Source organism: Centruroides sculpturatus, unplaced genomic scaffold, assembly GCF_000671375.1.
Source record: "Centruroides sculpturatus isolate CEXI.00-Female unplaced genomic scaffold, Cexi_2.0 scaffold2024, whole genome shotgun sequence".
Taxonomy (NCBI): domain Eukaryota; kingdom Metazoa; phylum Arthropoda; class Arachnida; order Scorpiones; family Buthidae; genus Centruroides; species Centruroides sculpturatus.
The window spans coordinates 55,722-77,455 of NW_019386112.1; the positions used below are offsets into that span (position 1 = coordinate 55,722).

At 28.8% G+C, this 21,734-nt stretch overlaps 1 protein-coding gene and 1 long non-coding RNA gene across 2 annotated transcripts in view; one reads left to right on the forward strand and one right to left on the reverse strand.

Moving 5' to 3' along the window:
• The window catches only part of LOC111613658, a 30,883-nt gene extending 15,146 nt beyond the window's left edge, over positions 1-15,737 (reverse strand). Inside the window, exons 1-2 of the long non-coding RNA XR_002754800.1 lie at positions 14,965-15,737; positions 1,233-1,360 (exon numbers count right to left, since the gene is read on the reverse strand). This is a non-coding gene — a long non-coding RNA (uncharacterized LOC111613658). The remainder of the gene's footprint in view (positions 1-1,232; positions 1,361-14,964) is intronic.
• LOC111613657 (single-stranded DNA-binding protein 3-like) overlaps positions 1-21,734 on the forward strand; it is an 84,575-nt gene that overhangs the window by 53,486 nt on the left and 9,355 nt on the right. The window contains exons 6-8 of the mRNA XM_023355008.1: positions 16,239-16,310; positions 16,882-16,942; positions 17,217-17,246. Of these exons, the coding sequence (XP_023210776.1) occupies positions 16,239-16,310; positions 16,882-16,942; positions 17,217-17,246 (163 nt within the window). The remainder of the gene's footprint in view (positions 1-16,238; positions 16,311-16,881; positions 16,943-17,216; positions 17,247-21,734) is intronic.

The following is a 21,734-nucleotide window of genomic DNA, read 5'->3' on the forward strand; positions in this document are numbered from 1 at the left end:
ATATTTAAATGATTATAATAATCATTTTTTCAATATTATTTAACTTTAAACTAAATAACAGATAATTTGTATAATATATTGTTTCTTTGAACAATAACAAAGAAAAGAGGAATTTAGTTTTCTTTGGATAAAATAATTTATAATTTTAAAATTTCAATTCAAATTTCAACGATTTTCATTAGAAAAACATTTCAAGCATACACAAATTTCAGTATTAAATGTAAACATTTATTTTCACTTCACTTGTTTAAGGTATTGATTTTATCTATTGGAATTCGATATGCAATTTTGGAACATCACCATTGATTTGTATGTACAGTTACATCTTTTGATAAATTTTTAAATGTAAATTAAGATTTATATATGAAAAATTTGAATGAAATATTTCAATTATTTAAAATGACTTACATAAATCTGCAGAGCATCTGTGAATTGGTAGCTTTGTTATTAATACAGGTATCTGGTATCTCTTGATTAACTCGGTTAATTAATTAAAACTTTTGCCGTGTATAAAAAGGGATTGCTGCAGTTAATTTCACGCGTTAAACAGATGGATGGATGAAACAAGAATAAAACATAAAATTCAAGTCGTGATAGAGCTCGAAAATCATGATAACTTGATACAATTCACCGTTACTTAGATAGAACTGAATACAGATGTTGCGTTTTTATGGGCATGAGTGTTTTTAGTTTTTATACTATATGGATAATGGAACAGACAAATGTTGCAGGGTCTGGAATTTAGTGCCCGATTTCAATCCTGTTGACGATAATTTGTTTTCAGTGTGGCAATTTCTTCACATTTGTAACAGATTTCTTCAAAACACTTAGACAATGTAGGCCTAAAGTTTACAATATAATTATTGAAGAAAAATACAAAAAAGAAATGTGTCAAAAGTCATTCTGAAAACACACAGGATTACGTAAAAACACACTGCAACATTATCTTTTTATTTGAAATTGTGTCGCAAAAGGAAAAATAAATGTATGTCCCATTTTTATATTATTAGACATTACTTCAGAAGAATATAAAAGAATTTTAAAATGTTAAATAGTATTTTTATTCTTTAGTGACTAAGTTGTTTAGCATGTAAATTTTTATAAATATGTCATTTTTGTTTCATTTTGTATTTTATAAAAGTTAAAAATATAACAGTATCAAATATCAGTTTTTAAAATAAAATATCATTATCATTAGAAGAATCATGAAAAATTAAATAAATTTTGCTTACCTCTTCACTTTCGACAGGAAAGCATTTAATCGTACTTGGCTATTTCGTTCTTTGGAAACTTAAAATATTTAATATTATTTTAGATGAAAAATTATTGCATCCCTAAATGGTAAACACCATTCACTGTCCTGTAAAATTTGTTATATATAAATTTTAATATTCTTATACATTTGTTTATTTAAGATATAAGAAATTCTTACATTTAAGTTAAATTTCTATTCATAAATAAATAATTTCTTACATAATACAAAATATTTAAATAAGTGAATACTATACTACTTCGAACATGTCACAATTGCAAAGGATACAATAAATTGATAATTTATATATTTTATGATTATAAAGAGAAGTATGCAATAATTTATTATTCTTTAAATCTCTCAGAATTTGCCAGCATTAATTATATTTTTCTTTCAATTTTTTTAATACAATTATATATATTACATACTTAACTAAATTATTCCCAGTGAAGCATTAAACAACAGTTATTTCTATTTCACTGAATTTTTATTAAGATAAATCTGAATACTCTATTCTTGAAATGAAGTATTATTTATTAAATAATAAAAAATATCTAATATATTATTTAGAACATCATCATATAAGTTGTTTGTTTACTTAGATTAAAAATAAAATGTCTTCAAAGTGATATAACCTAAATAAATAAAAAGTGAAGTGAAAAAAGTTTTCTTTCATTTTTTAATATTATGATGTGAATAATTTAAAAACTTAAGATTATTGAAATGTGCAGAACTTGCTTGCAATATTTGTTTCATCTGGATTATTCAGAAAAAAAAACTTTAAAAAAAAATCAGATTTTTAACTAATGAAATTAAATTTTTATGTAAAATTTTTTATTGTTTGACTTGCAATTGTATTTAAAATCCAAATTAACCACAAGAATGATCTTTTGTGCCCATTAAAATTATCTGTAAGAACAATTTTAAAGTAACAATAGTTTTTATCTTGGTCTTGTTTAAAATTTTGGTGAAATATTTCAACAAATTGTACCTACAGTACAAATGAAGCAAGAAGCAGGTTGAGTCACAATAAAATTATTCAGTAACCATAATACTGTTATTGTAGTAAAATTAGAAATGTAAACTGAATTCTATTAAAATCATTTTTTATAGATTGACAAATGAATTTTTCAATGATTTTTTTTTTCAAGAGAAACGTATAGCACTTAATATTAAAATCACATTTTAAAAGGAAAGGAAGTGGCTTTATTAAACAAATTGGATTATAATTTACATAGAAATTCATTTCCGTTAGAGAAGTAATTTCTATATATTTTAATTTGTTTGTTTGTGAAAATTTTTACAAAGATCGCTTTTAGTCCTTGGTATAATAAAATAAAATATCTACTAATGTGATGTAGATAATAATAAGGACTTATCATTTGTGCTTGTTTTTTTCAAAAATTGAAATTTTTAAATAGCATAAAAATAAATTTAAAAACATAAATTAAAGTATTTTTAAACAAAGTATTCAATGTGGAAAAAACTATCGTTAAAAGTGAAATAACTAGTTAAAGTCGAACGCATAAAAATATTAACGACTGGTAAAGCAATTCACATCACTTATCCATAAGTCGATATGAATAAAAGTTTTTATGATTACTTCTATTGTTTCTCAACTTACACTAAAGTCAAACGATCCGTTAAACTATTAATCATATAGAATTATTGATAAATGAGATCTATCGTCATCGCAACTTTACCAATCATTAATACTTTCATGCTTTCGACATAAGATTTGGATATATGGCATTAACAGTTGGTAAAGTTGATAGCAGTCGAATATTAACAATTATTGGTAGCATACATTGATACCATATCATTTGATAAAAGGATATCAAAATATATTGGATATCATCATCATATTATAATACTGCACCTTGATACAAAGTGCATTAGAAGTAATTGAACGACAAAACTCGAATCATGCATCAACTTTGGTAGTGCACAAGTTAACTATCAGATGAAAAATAGTATAGTTGATATCTATTTCATGTTAAAAAACATTACTTTCGTAATAAAACTAACGATTTTAATATTATAGCACATCAAACATTGTCCCACTACTACTGATGTACCGGTACTTCTATATAGTTGTCATTATTTATTATATCTTCTATTATCGTTTTTATAACCATAATACTGCTTTTATATTATTGATACTTGCTTGTGGGAGTGGAGGAAAGATTCTAAGCGACGCCTGTCTTGGCATTGAGTGCTTTTAAATTAGTGTTAACTATTTATTTAAAAAATTTAAAAGCAGTATTTTGTATATTAATAATTATAATAAAATACCTAGCTTCAAATTTTTAATATATGCAGTTCTAGTGTATTTACTTTTGTCAGGTAACTATATATAATAACTGTAGATATAAGCCTTATATTAGGTTTTGTTTTTCTTATTCTATCTTAAAAGGATTACTAATTTCAAATTAATAATTAGATGTTTTGTAAATTTTCGTCCTAATGGCAAATGGTTCGAAAGGTCAGTCGTCAAGAAAGTGTGTAGTCTGGAACACGAGATAAATAAATGGTGGTTCCTTTATGGACAGACTTTGTCTTCAGAAAATTAGATGCTTACTAAGTTCTAAGATTTGGAGGCTTTTGTTGTAGATATATAATAAAACAGATTATATTTGTTTATTTCTAATACATACATTCTATACGAAATATATATGTAATAAAAATGAATTTAATGAAAACATCGTTATTTGAGAAACACTTACAAAATGACGAAAAATTCCAAAAAATAATTTAAATTTTTATTTTAATTGTTAATGCCGATAAAAACTTACATAATGCATCGTAATAAGTAATTTTATATATTAAAATTCTTCCCATAACATCCTTTACAAATATTTGTTCAGCAGATTCTGCTATAATTTCAAAGGCGTATTTTAACACAAACGTGTTTATACAGTACAGTATGTGTATATACAAAATAATTAGAATTACATGCTTTCTTGCATTCGTTTCAGTCTGTCTTTTAGAATATAATGGAAAATATCCAAGCTGATTTTTTTTTCCAGTTAGTATGTTATTCCTTTTAATGTTTTGTGCAGAAACAGAAATAATTTAATTAAAAATCGTGTTGTAATGAAGTAGGAACGAAGCATTAGATGTATCGTTACTGCATTGATACTTACAAGTATTATATAAATTTATTCGTTAAGTTAGAAAAGTTACCTCACAGATTAATGAGCAATTTAATTTTGCAATTAGTCGCTAATCGTTTTCATAGCATTTTCAAGGAAATTGTCATAGTTATCGCCAAACGAACTCTGTGTGATATAATACTAACATGCAATTGTATGTTAGCATTACTAATGCAAGCGAAAGGCGATTAACGGCAAACAGAACATGCTTATTAGCCTGTCAGGCAATTCCCCAAGCTTATATTTCACAGTATGGTCTGATAAATATCAAGCAAAGATGATGAATTATGTTTTTTACGACATAATTCCGTAAAGACGAATTTTTTAAAATAAAACTACTTTTAATTTTGAATTAAATAGATGATAAAGAATGACTTTTCAATTTGAAAAATATTTACGTAAGGTTACAAATCGTAATTAATCAAACTGCGTTTATCCTGCTTTATCATTTTCTAAATCTGACTTTTTAATAGTAAATTATATTTTTAAAATTTCCTTAAATAAAAATTTATAGAAAACGACATAATTCCGTAAAGACGAATTTTTTAAAATAAAACTACTTTTAATTTTGAATAAAATAGATGATAAAGAATGACTTTTCATCTTTAAATGATTAAATTATTTAGAAATATTATTTCTAACGATGTATCAGATTTTTTCCTCTTTCGATATTACAGATTCGTATGGAATTATCTATATCGAAAATGCAAATATTTGCGTATATATAAAGAACTACATTTTAATCTTTTCATTTCAATACTGAAAGAATGAATTTCTATATTCTTTACATTTTAATTCAACATTATGCTAACATTATTTATTCGAATTCTCAGTCTTTCACACATGGCAGAAAAGAATAATGGTTAAAGGAATAGTCTTATCTATAAACAAATTTCTCTTTGAATTAAATATACTTAGAACTTAAAAAATGTTCAAAATGTCAAAAAATTAATAATTCTGTAAGAACAATTTNCGCGCGTGTAACAAGTATCGTTATTATGAATTCCATGTTAATACATATTAAAAATTTATGGCCCATCAAATTAAAATATTAAAATATAAGCAACATTGTTATGTTAAAATATTAAAATGTTAGTTTTATCTGTCGGGATAATGTAATGAAGTGTAAAATAAAATAAGTTATATCTTTTCATATATTTATTTTTCATGCAGCTGGCTGTTAGGTCACATCAGTTTTTCCAGCTAAAAAACTTTAAGAACTTATAAATGTAGCATATACTGTGTATACTGGAATACCCTTGCTTTCTCTTGAGAGAGAGAGTGTGTGTTTACTCTTTAGGTCAGCAAACAGTACTATCAACAATACGAGACATTGCTAAGAAAAATATATTACTGACTATAAAAAGTTTGAATCGAAATTTTATCAAAAAATTAAAATTTATATATATATATATAATAACCAATATAGATTTACATAAATGTGTATTTGCGTTTTGCATTTAAATATCTACGTAAATCTCTATTGATTACGTGTAGCACATAAATAATTACATTGAAAGTTATGGCATATATAAATTGTATAATTACAATTGAAATATCATAATAGATATTAATTAATTACTTTATTAAACTGTAAATTTTAATTAAATATTGAATTGAATATTAAATATTAAAATATTGAAAATATTTTAAATTCGTGCATTTTTAAAAGCATTTTTTTTCGTGTAAAAATATACAGATAAAAAATGATATGGATTGATGTTGATATGCATTGGTGATATGTATATGGTCGTTTTTACAAAAATTTTGAATTCATTCGCGTATAGCAGAAGAAGTAGCATACGCACAGTCTATTTATATATGAATATAAAATTTACATGTATAGCGATGTATATTTATCGAATATGTATTGTGAAGAATACTTTCCGATATTTAGACATTAGTTTAAAAAATGTATATACTTAAAAACATATTATAAAAAATTATATATATTTTTAAATTTTATTTTCATAAATAAATATTTTACTGTGGGATATGTTATTGCTGTTGTTGAATGCCAGTGAAATACACAATTTGAGAAGTATTATATATATAATACAATGTAGCTCAAGTTAAAATAGGAAAAAGGAATCTAACATTGGAAAAAATGTTTTACTTTCAGGAATAAACTAAGCAACTTAATTTGATCATGAAAAAAATATGGGCTCATGAAATTTTTCTGAGTGTGTCCCTGATTTTATATTGTTTTTAATCTTCCTGTTTTAACCGCCGTTCATTTAAAAATCTTTGAACATCAGCTTTGTAAATAGACAACAACTTTATGATAACTAATTCATTTGATAGGTAAATTGTTGCTAAAGTAATAATCATTTTGCGAAATGATTATTATGCAAAAATGATGATCCCTCTGACGAAATGAATAATAATGTACCGTACAAATACAAAACATCTTGTGACGACAGCTATAAAGAATAACAATGAAAATTAATATGACGATCATAATCACCTAGTATCATCTCAATGTTTTAGTATAGAGATGAAAGTTTGAAAGTAACATTGGAGTAACACGAAAGCACAAACCCTTTACAGAAACAATTAGCGAATGAGTGGATATAAAATAAACAACTTGCATGAGGAAAGTTAGGAAAAGTATTCAAAATCATACTGATAAAACCGTCTCTTATGAAATTTAGTCTTCACTGCAAGAATATAAATATGCTCTAATGAGAAGTATAAATAAATATTATTTGCTGGGATTATTTCATTATAGCTGTAGTTAAAACCTCAATATTTATCGAAGAAGCGATGAACGAATATATATCGAGGAACCACTAAGAAAATCGAGACAGTTTTGTTAAAATTTTGAACGGAAAGAGTTTATGCCATTCACTGTCGTTCGTCGAAACAAATAATCAAATTGCTTTAAAATTATTGATATATCTTGGATCATTTTAAAGCAGTTATTTGATTAAATTTTAGATATTAATCGATTAAAAATATAGTGAATTATATCAAAATAAGAGTTAATTATAGTTTATTTTGTACATAGTTTTGATATCAAAATAAGAATGTTGATATTTTGAAATATTAACGTTTTACTCAAAAATTAATTAATAAAATTGAAAAATAAGCAAATTAATAATGTTCTTTGTAATAAAGCTTTCTGTGTAGGTTATATAATTCATTATAACTTTATTGGGATAAAGTTAACTTTATATAAGAGATATTTTCATCATAATTGTTTAAAAATATGTAAATCACTATTAGCCAAATCAATCTGTAATAAGCAATCATATAAATTATGTAAATATGATAAAGTTAATTTTTATTTACAATGATTTTAAAAATTAATAAAAATGTTGAGCATTTCTATAATACTTTAGAATATTTGTTAATGAAATATAATCATTCAGTAGAATATCGCGTAGTCATCAAATTAGTCGAAACATTTATTTTAGTTTTTAAACGTTTCGTCTCTAATGATGTTGATATTAATAGAATTGTATATTAATAAAAGCATGAACATCCTAAAGATAAAAAAATTTATTTAAGGATGAATATCTCGTTATCAAAACAATTAACATCGGGGTGAGACTGCTATTTCAGCAAAAATATATTCCAAATATAATTATTTATTACATCTATTAGAGGGGGAACTCCTATTGTCCAAAATCACTAAGAAAACAGTTCAAATTTAGAGTGTTTAACAAAATTGAAGATTCAATTTAGTTTTTGTTATAAAATAATGTATAGTAGACCTTTCACTTCACGGTTGATTCAGTATACTATCGAATCATTTTATGACGATTCTCCGTGATGAAATAAGGTTCATTGTAAGATAAATATTCACTTTATGATTAGATTTAACATTGTCATCAACCGGACCACGTGGGTAAGCATGGATTGCAAATAAGCCAATCAGCGATGCAAACGCAAGTGTTTCGGGTAGATAAGGCGAATGCACACATTTTGGGCAACTTGCATTTATCACTGACATTTTGGGAAAAGTATGAGTAAAAAGTGACTGTGTCAGCAATTTTTAAATATTTTAATAACGGATTAATGTCGTAAAGCTATTGTATTATATATCTAAAATTAATCTAAAAATACAGTAATACAAATTGTAAGCTAAATACATATAAAACTTGTTGCTGTCAAAGAAAAGTTTTCTTTAAAATCTTTAAAGCATTAAATCTTACGTATAACCTAAATAACTATTATTTCCTTTTAATTTTACCCTTATTCAATCATTCAAACCCTGTCTTCTTACAGCGTTTCAAATCATAGGAATACAAACGTCCACTGTACCAATGTATTAGCATTAGCAGGATCGACCTTTTTGAGACTCTTCCTTGCCTACGATTACGTAAATTTACCTCGATTTAACCGATTGACATACTGGAAAGTATTTTAAGTTTTTGTTATAAATTAGCTTCAAGAAAGAGAGTTTCTGAAACCATATAATTATTCAGTTATTCGACTTGAACCGAAAGAAACTATTTAAATATTCTCAAATAATAGCTGTCTAATTATGCGCAGATGGTTTATAATTAATTATAATCTATCTGAGCATAATTATAGTTAAAAATGAATGCATTTATGGAATAATGGGATGCACAATAGTAGATTCTTTTTTTGTTTTGATTACTTGCTACCGTTATATATTCATGATATTATATACAATATTTGCATCCGAGATAAATATTAAAAATTATATCTTAAATTCATAATAGAGATTTTAAAATCAGTAGCAGACTTGATTATGAATTTATTCATGGCACTAATCGAATTACAGATTCTAGAATAATTACGACTATATATTATTAGCGTATATGTGCTACTCAAATATGGAGTTTCTTAAAAATGCTTTATAATTTATATATTAGAAAGCCAACAGCATTAGTTTATTATGAAAATTTTCTAGATGTGATATCTTTTATGTATGTATAAACTGATCAATTTTATGAAACAGTTATAGGCCACTGTAGTATTACAAGATATAATTTGCTTAGATAATTTATATGATTAATCATTTGAAAAATGTAATTTAAAATATGATAAAATAGATAAGTTATGAACTATAAATTTGTTTAGTCAATTTTTGTACAAACATTTTTTGTAGATTCAATAGAATAGTATTTACTCTTAACTTCGCATTGCAAATGGAGGAAATTTGTCACTGTTTTTATCTGTTTAAATCGGATTCGTCCTTTTCCTCTTGGTATATTTTTAATTTATAATTAAAAAAATATGTATCGGTTACTTTAAAGTTTAAATTATTTTTTTTTTATAATTATGTGAATATTTCTCATCGTCTATTTAGTGCAGGAACAGTTTAAATGAAAGTAGATCCGAAAACGTATAAATTATTTCTCCTAATATATTTACCATGCATACAGTTTCTGTTCGAGAAGTTGCTTCATAAGATATTGATAGTAAAAACATTTATTTCAAGAAGTTTGCCGCAATTATAAGTTTTTAAAAATGTATGGTAATGCTTTGTATGGTAATGAATGTATATATTAATATAGTATGTTTTGGTAGTGATTATGGCAAACTTTCACTTACCATAATGTACTATTAACACTGCATTAGCTAACTGCTTGAACAGTTACGATACGTTTGGTAGTACTTGTATGTGTATGTAAGCCTTACTGAAGCAAGTAGACACGATTAGCAGCATATGAATATTCTTAGGATATAATTTTCTAAGCTGATGTTGAGATCTGCATAGTAAGCGTCAAGTAGAGTTTATGCGTTATGGGTGTAAATGCAACTCAAAGTATCTACTTATTGCAAAAACATTATAATTGGATGAAAAATTTCTTACTTTCTTACTTAACATCCTAACCGTTAATCCTAATTCCTTACTTAATCCTAACCGTTCAATATGAAATTGAAAGGCTGTAGCTTTCAAATAGCAATTAACGTTTTCAAGTTTTCCAAAATAGAAAATTACGTGAGAAAATAACATTATCTTACAATATTTTGCATATACAGTATACATATATCCCAATTTTCAGTTATGATATTTACGAAAATGTTTCTGATGATTCAATTCATTTTAACTATTTTATAGTTATTAGTATTACTTTTTAAAACTTTTTTCCTGTATAGTGTTAAAATTGGGGCATTTAAGGTTACTACAGAACAGTGATCATTTTCATGTTAATAACTGGTTTTATAAAACGTCATTGACTGTAACCAATAAATGTACGAGATGATTCCGATCACTTTCCAGATCTTTTATCTTCGAAAGTATTGAAGATAAAATGGACTGGTAAAAATGTATTATTTACAAAAATGAAAATCTATTTTAATAATAATAAATTGTTTTTAAATTGAAAGTGTGTCCGTTTAAAAAGTTTGGACTTAAAAAGAAATTTGTTTTTAAAGAGATGAAAAATTCTTTCGTTTTTAGATCTCTCTCACATTCGGAGATATAAGACTTGGACGTGCAATCTAAATTATTGTATATATTTCAGTCATTTTTTTACAAATTTATAAATATCTGAAATGGAATAGGTTTTAAATATTTAATTTAATTAGTATTTGTACAGAATTAATTTTCAAGACGGTCCATAATGAAAACTTCTTACTAATAGCAGTAAAAATTTTTTAAACCTACAGGCTCGCACTACTATTAATAACGTTTTCGGTATAAAATTGTAACATTTATCGCGAATATATTAATTCTTTCAGCAAAATCGAGGTTTTAAAAATAACGTACGAATTTTATAAAATAAAGGAACTGCAAAAATTTCTATAAAAGAATATAAAGTTCTAATCCGAAATATTTGATCATAGATCTAACTTCCTTTCTGAAATAGAAAATATTGTTTGAATTAGAGATTCAAAAAAATCTCTTTTCTAAACAGGCATAATTCAGTCGAAATAAATTCATCAGTTGTAAATTTAAGCAGCTGCTGTTTAATCACTAGAATGAAGCTTTCAAAAGATCTAATTTTGGCTGTGGAGCTGCTGCTAAGATTTTGCTACTGAGTTGATAATTATCTCTTTTCAAATTGATAATTTTAATGTCTAAATAACTAAAGCGTATTTTTTATTATATTTAAAAAAAAGATCGTGACTCTTGAAATCCAATATATATTCGATTAATAGGGAATTTGTATGAATTGTAAGAAATGACAGCCGTCCTAAGATATACAAGATTAATTTTTTAAGAACTGTTTTTAATAAATGTATGATATTTAGATGTAACATGTGTGAATAGATATTTCAAGCAAAATTTTGGTAAGTAACGCTTATAAGAGCTTTATTTCGAAAATTATTAAGCAGCTTTGTAATTTAAGAATATTTCCGTAAGCTAAACTTAATGTCCGGAAAATTTTTAGTTCTTTAATCTATTTAATAAAGCTATAAGCCAGTTGTAATATAAAATTATACATTAGATAGCAAATAAATGTTAAATAATTCAGAATTTAATTAGAAATTACTTTAAACTATGATCGCAGTAATTTCATTTAATAAGGGTCATAGCAATAACAAAAGTCCATTGTATCCTGTGCCGATTATACTTTTCTATTCAATAAATTAATTTAAAATTTAAAATTTTAATATTTGAATATTACGCAGCACATAATTAGCAGTTTTTATTCGATGATAATGTGAATTTTTTTTTTAATTTTTCATTTATTAATTTCGACTTTATATAGGCTTTAATAATTATGGTAATTATTTCATCCGAGTAAAAGTAGATCAGTGGGAAATAAATGGGATATTTTCATTAAAGCGAGACAAACTCGTTAATATGCAGAATACGAGGATAATTATGCAGAGGAGCACCGATATGAATTTTGCAACGCGCATTTATCATCAACGATAATGTCTATTGTCCTTTCTACCGCTTCCTAATATGCAAACTGAATATCCCCCGAACGTTAAGCGATTAACGAGAAACTGTGAACATTTCGCCGCGAGGTTGTAGAAAAGGCCTCTCGGAAAAAAGAAAAAAATAATAAAAAAGTATAGCAGAACACCCTTTAGACTGGCGTCGGAAGATTATACGAAATTTTAGGGATATATGTACCTTGCACGTCACTAATCACAACCGGTATTCGTGTCAGCAGTCGTGATGTGAACGAGATATGCCACGTGCAGTCTTAGTTCAGAATAGGAACAAACGATGCGATGGAAGAGATAGTGAGAATTTGATAAGCCATATCGATTATCCCAACTAGTTTACTTTCCCCTGTAGGCAAGTAATATTTTCTGCGTTTTTAATTTAAATAAAACATTCATTTTAATCGATTTTTTAAAAAAGAAAACCAACTACGCGCGTGTAACAAGTATCGTTATTATGAATTCCATGTTAATACATATTAAAAATTTATGGCCCATCAAATTAAAATATTAAAATATAAGCAACATTGTTATGTTAAAATATTAAAATGTTAGTTTTATCTGTCGGGATAATGTCCGCGCTTAATTTAATTTATTCAGCTAACCGCTCTGAATGTTAAGTTAGATTAGATTTCCTGAGTGGAAATTAATTTGATATGACGAAGTGCATTTCTACGAATAGTAACTTTTTCTTAAAATTGTAGTAAAAGCGAAAGGAGTTGGAATTTCTAATATATATATATACTGTATTTTTTTCTATTTGGTCGTGTTGTTAATCTGATTTTTATTTGATTTATTTAATCTTCGATCTGTTGAATTTAATCTGTTCATCTGACTTCTTTCATTTCATCAATTAAATCTTTCAATTGCCTACAGATTAAAAAATATTGAAGTGTTCTTAGTTTTTAAATACAGTATGCATAATGCGTGTTTTACTTAAATTGAAAAATTCAGTTTCTTATTTCAGGAAAAGGAGGGGGGAAAAGTTTCCACTTGTCGAATTTTCCTAATTGAATCGTTTTGAATATTTTAACTCTATTTGTAGTCATATTTTAATAGTAATAATCATTTTAACAACCCGCATTAACGTATCGTGTAGTGGGCGTGGTTGCATTTCCCAGATAAAGCTGCTATTAAATTCTAATAGCCAGAAAGCCTTTACTGAATGACGGGGAAAATTTTTTTAACTTATTTATAAACTGATAAATTTCGGTGTAAAAGTGTTGTAGACGAAACAAATGTTGCAATAAGCTTAATATTGGTTTGTAGACAGTAGATTATATCGAGCATTTTCTCGATATGATCTATTATAAAAATTGATATTGTGGGTTATTTAATAGCAGAGTTCTGAATATTACCTAACCATTTCGGACCGAAAATTATCCAAATGGCTCTCGAAAGTATTAAGGATAAAATAAAGTTGTGCGGCTCGGGCATTTTATGGTTAAGAATAGAAAACTAAGAATTGCACTGGAATTTTATAATACCAGATGGCAGCACGAGTACATAGTAAAGAAAGGAAAAAGTAATGCAGCAGTTAGGATTTTTATATTTGAAACTCGATTCCTCTAACTGCGGAACGAGGTCCTCTCCTCCGATTATAAAAGTAAATCGTAACGACCCGCCATAAACGAGACAAGACGATATTCCTCGATATTTCGAAATAAGGGATAGAAATGAGAAGGCCATAAACCGTAACCGCAATCTCATCGTACGTTGCGAGAGAAGAGAGGGTGATTAATCTGTCCTTTCCGTTTAAGACCACGAAATTGTTTGTTCAGTCAAAACTTTATTCATTAATGATGTAAATACTGTCTACACTGGCAATTGGCTACTCCAGTCAACAGCGATAGTTAATTTTTAATGTTCTTCAGCGTCGCGTTTTATCTACGGCTCACCACCTGCTTTATCTCGTCGGTGGACGTTATGAATACGCGAATTTATGACGTTTCATAAAAGGCCGACTCCGTGCCCGAATTTTAATGGCGCAAAACAAGAAAGCTGGATGGGAGATCTAAACAAAAGTTTTGATTTTAGGATACCAGAGGGAGCTAAAAATGAAGAGGTGCGTGTAGATAGCGCTAGAGGGCGAAGAAGAGAGAAGTGTCATGTGGGGCGGGAGTTCAAAAAAAGGAAGAGAGTGATGTTGGCCGAGAAGAACAAGGAAGTTCGCTCGGTACAGAGTTCTTGCACATGTATAGGCCTAGGGACGGGTGAGAAATTTATCACATGAACGAAGACGTATGAAAGTACCAGCAAATAATTATTCTTTCCATACAAATTATGTTCACAAGAATAACGCATTCTCAATATAATTATTGCAACAGTAATTAAAATTAATTAGTTACGCTAACTTAGTCGAACGAATAAAGTTGCTTATTCTACAATTGTCTTTTCGAAAAGTTTTTCTATGTAGTATCTTAAAATAATGCCTGATTAAGTTAGTTTATAATATAAATTTTCACATTTTTACTGGTTAACTTAGATTGGATATTCATAATTGCGGAGATACGGACATATTATAAATTACCGTCAAGAGTGATCGTCATTAACGGAGTATTCCGTGATTAATAAATGACGTTCTTATCGACGCTGTTGATTTTTCGCTAACAATAATGAATCATTTTCGTGTAATATTTAAGAATGACCCCAAGCTCTCCCAAAATATATTCTATTCTTAATTAGTAAAAGATAGAAAAAGTTTTCTGGTTCCGTAATAGGAAGTTTTCTTACCTGATAGGCACAACATCCGCCGGCGGTACTCCCCTTCTCTTCCTAACTGACGTCTTGTGTTGTGGTGTCGGCGCTGTGCATGTCGGGTAACATCCCACGTGATGTGCTCACGTGCGATTGTTCTCTCCTTTAATTATTGTTGATATTCGAGTTTAGAAGTTTTCTAAAAGGAGTTGTCACCGGAGACGACCATCGTGCAAAACTACAAGTTGGTTCCATCCGAGGGTCATCGGTCTGTGGCGATCACTTGTAAATTGTGCGAATGAATGAACAGGAAATGAAGTCGGTCTGTTCATTTCCTCTCTGTCGGATAAAGTTACGTCGTAGATAGAATGTCCGCTTCTCATCCGCATATCTAGTGGTAAGGCACAGCTGCAGTCCACAAAGAAAGCTTTCAAGTATTCTCTCTACCGACAAAAGCTTTGTCGTAGCTGAGGACTTACCCGTGCTGCAGAACCTGTAGGCGGGCCATGTGGTGGCAGATAAGTATCTGTTGACTGATGGTGCCGCCTGACACTGTTTGTGAGGCTGTTTATTATGTGATCAAGTGGCAGGTGAAATAGCTCATCTTTCCACACAACCCGGTACTGGGATCGTCAAGTGGGTGGGTAATAAATAGACATTACGGCACCTCGCCCGACTTAATGGCGTGTGCCACTCTAAGTCCGTATTTGGAAAAATTGGGGGTATCCAATAACCTCTTACCCGCATCTACAAATATTCGATACTTATCGTTACAGCTGACAATGAAAAATAAAAGAGAAGCGCGATGCAATCTGTAGTGAGAGGAGAGACCATGACGAAAAACTATTTAGTAGTAAGTAAGCGGGCAAGCGTCGCAAAGATCTGGCATCAGATGGAAGCTTAATGATGCGTGTCGAGTAGCGTTATCTGGTCTGAGTTTCTGCTTTCTCATCAACCTTGATCGAGTTCTATACCTTTACGTTATTAGAGTGTTATTCTAGTCAAAGACTGACCCAAACTCGTTCCGATATCTGCAGATGCTTCGATTTCCCGGTAGAGATGCAGGTCAGCTCTTCCAATTTTCCAGCCACGTCGTGCGTAAATTCACTCTAATTGCTAGCGCCTGCACTCTGTCAGTTAGCGAGATGGACTGGTGGGGCTATCAGCACTCGACTGGACCTCATCAAGATGTGTTCAATGCACGAATTAACTTCCAGCTGCGCCGATAAATTCGCCACTGCTAGCGCAAGAGAATATCGCCCGTTGTCGAGTATTACTATTTTAATTTTCTTTCCTCCTTTTTTTCACAGCCATTCATGTCGCCGAGGTATCCCGGAGGACCAAGGCCTGGAGTCCGAATGCCTCAACAAGTAGATTTCAATGTAAGTATTATGAATTTATGTACTATTTGGATTATTTGATGCACACTTTTTGAAAGTTTCCTTGTCACCGCTATTCACATTTTTTTGTCGTTTTATGTGCGACTCGATCGTATTTACTATTTCACTCGAAATGATGCGAAACTGCGTCTCGCCCTTTTGATGTTCGGTAATTTGCAGAAGCGAAAGCAATGTTATGAGAGAATTCCGTGATCCAGAAAAGATATTAGCCAGCAAGAAAATATGTTAGTTATGCCCGTGACACCTGAGGTATGTGGTCGACTGTTGCCCGCTGACCGTAATTATCTTGGCACTCGCTCTTTTCATTCCTTTCTCCCGCTGCGGGCCAAAGTGTTCACTTTGATTAACTTGCCACGTCAGGCGTGAAATGTGAATAGCATGATTTCATTAGCTGTTCTGTGTTTCGTCTCTTTTATATTCGGCTATTTGTAGAAAATTCGCGTTTCCCATCTTCTGTCACGTTTGAAAGACTAGGCTGGTAATTGACCCCCAGTCTCTTAAGTCGGCATTTCTCCCACTATGTGGTAAACTGATTATTCTTGTTTATTGACAGCCCCCGGGCAGTGTACCTGGACAACCCATGATGCCCAACAGCTTGGATCCGACGAGGCAAGGTGAGGTCTTTAAGATGAAATTTTATTCTCTTTTTTGCCTTTTCATAGGATAGGTTTAACATTCGTTGATAAATTAAGTAGGATAATACGGAAACTGGTAGTTTTATATGTGTTTTTCACTTATATAGTGAATACATTTTGTTCCGGAAAGTGTTAAAATTCATTTTATGGTCATTTCAATTTTAAAGAAATAATTCATTAGCTGTTTCATTTTAAAAAAATTTATTTGTTGATAAAATAAGCTTCAAAGTATAAGAGACATTTTCTCTTACAGGTGACGGAGGAGAATTTGTCGGATGGCAAGGTGAGTTCCTGCTGTTAAAGTTTATGGAAAAAATATTTTTTTACCCAGCAGCTGAAAAATCGGCAATTCTTTTGTATACATGATAATTTTAGTTCCTTCATATTCTAAACGTGATTTTGAGATGTAAATTTTTTCCATTGTTATTAATTAATTTATAAATACGCATACATATAATATTAGTAATAATGAAAAATTTACATTTCAAACCATGTTTAGAATATTAAATAACTAAATTATTATTGCATATAAAAGAATTACTTTATTATTTTCTAAACTCTTTTCTTGTTTCATTTGGCATTATTCCAATTCAAATAATTTTTGAAATAAATTTTAATATGTTTTTTTTTATCGTCTATTAAAATTTTATTAAACATCCATCCTACTGTGCACATATTCTCTCTAATGTATTAAATTATAATTTAATTTCATAATAATAATAATAATAATAATAGTTATTTTTACTTGTAATTTATATCTTTAGATATCAAAAGTTAGTATGTAAGCTAACATTCATAAATATTAAGTTTGAATAGTGATAAATTTTACATCATTTATAGTGTTATAGTTTAATTGCAACTGTAAAATCTGAAATGGACCAGAAAGAATTTTCTGGGCCTACTATTCCCAAATTGGTCAACGTAATCAGTAATAAAAATTAACATGTCACAGAAGATGATATACGTGAATTGTGTATCGACTCCGGTTCTGTTTCACATTTAATAGGAATGATATATACCATTTTATTGCGTTTTATTGGCTGTTGTAAGAGACTCGTTTCTGCTAAATGTAAATGTGAATCGGTCGAAATTGGACTATGCATTAACGAAATTTGTTTTCGGGACAGAATATCCGCCACCTGTTTCTTCTCTTCGATGCCAGTTGCGCAGAATGTCGTTAATTATATACCCGGTTCGGTGGTTCTGTCTTCATCTTGCTCGTGTTATGACTAGAGCTGACAGCTGTCACTCGTCACTAATTAGTAGCAGCTGTTGGATAAAATAAAAAAAAAGTGGCATATTCTAGTTGCTATGGGCGAAAAGCTTCGAACTAATCGAAAAATGGTAGGGAATGGAGAATAGTGTCGTGGGTGAATACGAGTTAGCCTAATTACGTTAGACTTATATTATTATTTTTACTATACTTGCACAACTTATATTATATAATTTCGCTGATCTACAACACGCGTAGCTATTACGTCAGAAGTCGTGCCTTATTAGACAAATATAACTTGGGAGATGGGCTTTTAACACCCACGTGGGCAATAAAGTAAAGTCTAGCCTAATGATACGTAACGTACAATCAGTTTGATTTATGACATCATTAAAATATTGGTGCTTCGGGATTCTATCTTTCGCACGAATTGTCTCTTTTCTTTGGATGAATGGCATAGAGGTATCTGATTAATCTAATGTGACTTGTATTCTAATGGGATAAGGTGATCGGTGTATGTATTATCGATCTGTAACCTATACTGTGTATAACGAGTGGATACAGAAGATACGCATTTTCTTTCCAACGTCTCTCAAAGGTGTTGTATAAGACTTGAACTATACCTGTTGTTATTTATCGTCGTAGCAACCGTCTGCGAAAAGAGTGTCGCATTGATATATAGCGGTATATTGTTATATTTTTAAGATCTGCTTGACGGCTGTGTTTTATTGCCTGTCGTTCGATTCAGCTTCGCTACTCGTCCTCAATTTCAACAACGGACGGTGTAAAGGAATTTTATTGTTCCCAGCACTCTGTTAGTCGGTTTGCTTTACACGCACACGCCAATGCTCTCTCTACTCCCTATGATAAATATTTCACAAGTTTTAGTCTTCCGAATAGAAACTAGGACAGCTTCTTTTTAAGGGAATGGGTCATTCCGTATTCGTCCGGTTTCCTTCATCTGTATCTTTTTTCCTTTTTTATTTTTACCATTCGACTACGTGGGGTGAGTTCAGAGGAGAGTCATACGGTTTTCGTGTTTTGTTTCTCCCCTGTGATGACACTCCAGTGAAATATGACTAGGCTAAAGAAAGAAGCGGGTGACTATATATGGCGCTTTTTTATTCTTATTTTTAAATCGCTTAATTGTCTTGCGTTTATTTTTCCCGCGATATTAAAATAATAAAACTTAAACGTGTACAAAAAAATTTTAATTATATAATAAAATGTTTCGGATATTAAACGAGTAAGCCCTAAAATTGAAATATTTCATTTAATTAATTTACGTTTATATTAGAAAGATTGCGAGGTTACTGACAGGACTTACTATTTTTGCAACCTTTTTGCCTTTCAATAAAGCAGAGCTAATTGACGAAAGCCTGGTCTCCTTGGGGACTGAGCATCGATCGAAAATCGGCACTAGTTGTCAATATTTTGTCGTGTTGGTTTTGGAAAGACATTCGTTTGTTAGGTGAATTGTATAAATTTGCAGTCGTCGCCAAACTAATGTTTGAAGTTTTGCATGGATAGACTACGACTTTGAAAATGCCTTTCACTTAATGTAATGAAACGGAACGCTAGCAGTCTCCTATTTGTTTTGGAATACGAGAATTTTATAATAGATTTGCTTCTCTTTGTAGATATATACAATACATCCAACTACCATATTTTCTACCCATTCACATTTGTTGCAAGTGGTCCAGTTGGGAAATAGATCCGCTTTTTTTTCTTTCTTTCTTTTTTCCACCTCTTAAAATATAGAAAGTTATCGTGGACATATTACCTGTCACAGTGTGGAGAACACACTATTTCATCTTGTAATAAAGTTTTTGCTTTGTAAAATATCTCATATTCTCCTATCTCACTGCTTGAAGTTGTGAATGAATAATACTTTCTATCTTAAAAAAACATTATAATGAATATGAGATACAAAACCTATATCTTCAATGTTGTGTGTGTGTGGTGTATATATATATATAATATCTTCACTGTTAAGTAAGATTTTTACTGTTTTATGTAATAATTTGAAAGAAAGAGAAAACAGTTTTTGCATAATCCATCAACAAATGTATTTCAGAATTTAATTCCCCTATCCCTAGACTTTGGGCAAAAATGGAGATAAGTCACGTTTAAGATATTTGCATGTTGTAGATCAATTTAAATACCAGTATGATAGACATTATCCATAATGCATTGCAGATCTTTCTTCCATCCTTCATGTTCTTTGTTTACTTATCCAAATACTAACACTGTGTCTCATGCTGATATCCTTTGTTTAATAAAAAAAAAATGAATCTGTGAGGCAATTTTTTAAATACTTACTAAATTAGTCAGTTATTGTTTGAATAATGTGTCTTGATCTTAAAATGAATAAAATCTAAAAACTGTATGTTGTTTAATTTGCAGTACATATAATTTTTTATATGATTCTTTAAAAAGTGATGATCAAAAGTTTATTGAAAACACATTTTGATTATTTTTTTAATAAATTATCTATTTGTATATTTTAAAAAACATTTTAATAAAAAAACAGTACACCAAGTTTGTTTGATTTAAAAATGATATTTCCAGTTAGTTATAAAAAATGGATTAAGACAAGTAATATATATTCTAAACAATATAGCAGAATATTTTAGCTTGTTTTTTTTTTTAATCATTAAATTTAAAAGTGCATTATTCAAAAATAATCCCAAGACCTAAATTATAATTTTCAATTAAAAATTATTTTTGTTGAAGGATTCACCATTCATCATTTAATAGCTAAAGTTTAATTAAGTTAGTAATAAATAGCTTCAGATTTGACAGTTGCTGTTGAGTTCTCTTTGTTTCAGATGTCATTAAAATGAAGGTAAATGTTTTATGGTTGTGGATTTACTTTGAATTTTTTTTTTTCTTTTCTGTACCTGGAAAATTTCCTCTTGTAGTAGTAATTTTTTGTTAATGATGCATTAAGTGAGTTATCCTTTAAGTTTATGAATAATTGGAAACATTTTATTGAAATTGTTTTAAAAATAAATGATCAAGAAGAAAAATATTTAATAATGTTGAAGTTTTATTTAAGAAACTACAAAAATTAAAAATATTATTTTATTGCAATATTTAATAAAATATGCATGTAAGAAAAGAATGAAACTGTAGAGAGAAGAAAGTTAAAATTTATTTTTAAAAATCTTTTCAAATAAGCAAAGTAATATTTCATATGATTTCTGCTTTATATAATTTATATAATGCATTTTATATTTTTTTCAAAAATAAAAATTACAGCAAGATTTGGGAGTAATGATTTTTTATTCAGTACTTGAATATATAATTACACTAAATTCCATTAAAATTCCATATTATTATTACTTGTATTTGATAATTGTCCTATACCATAGTTTTTTTTTTTTTTTTATTATGTTAGAAGTTATCATCAGATTTTCCTCTTTATTTTCTAAAAAAGAATATTGCATGCTAAACAAATACATACTATATATATTTTAGCTTATAGCTACTAAGACAATTTGAAGTTTGAAGATCATGATTGAAAATTACATATTTATGACACTTACTGGTAGT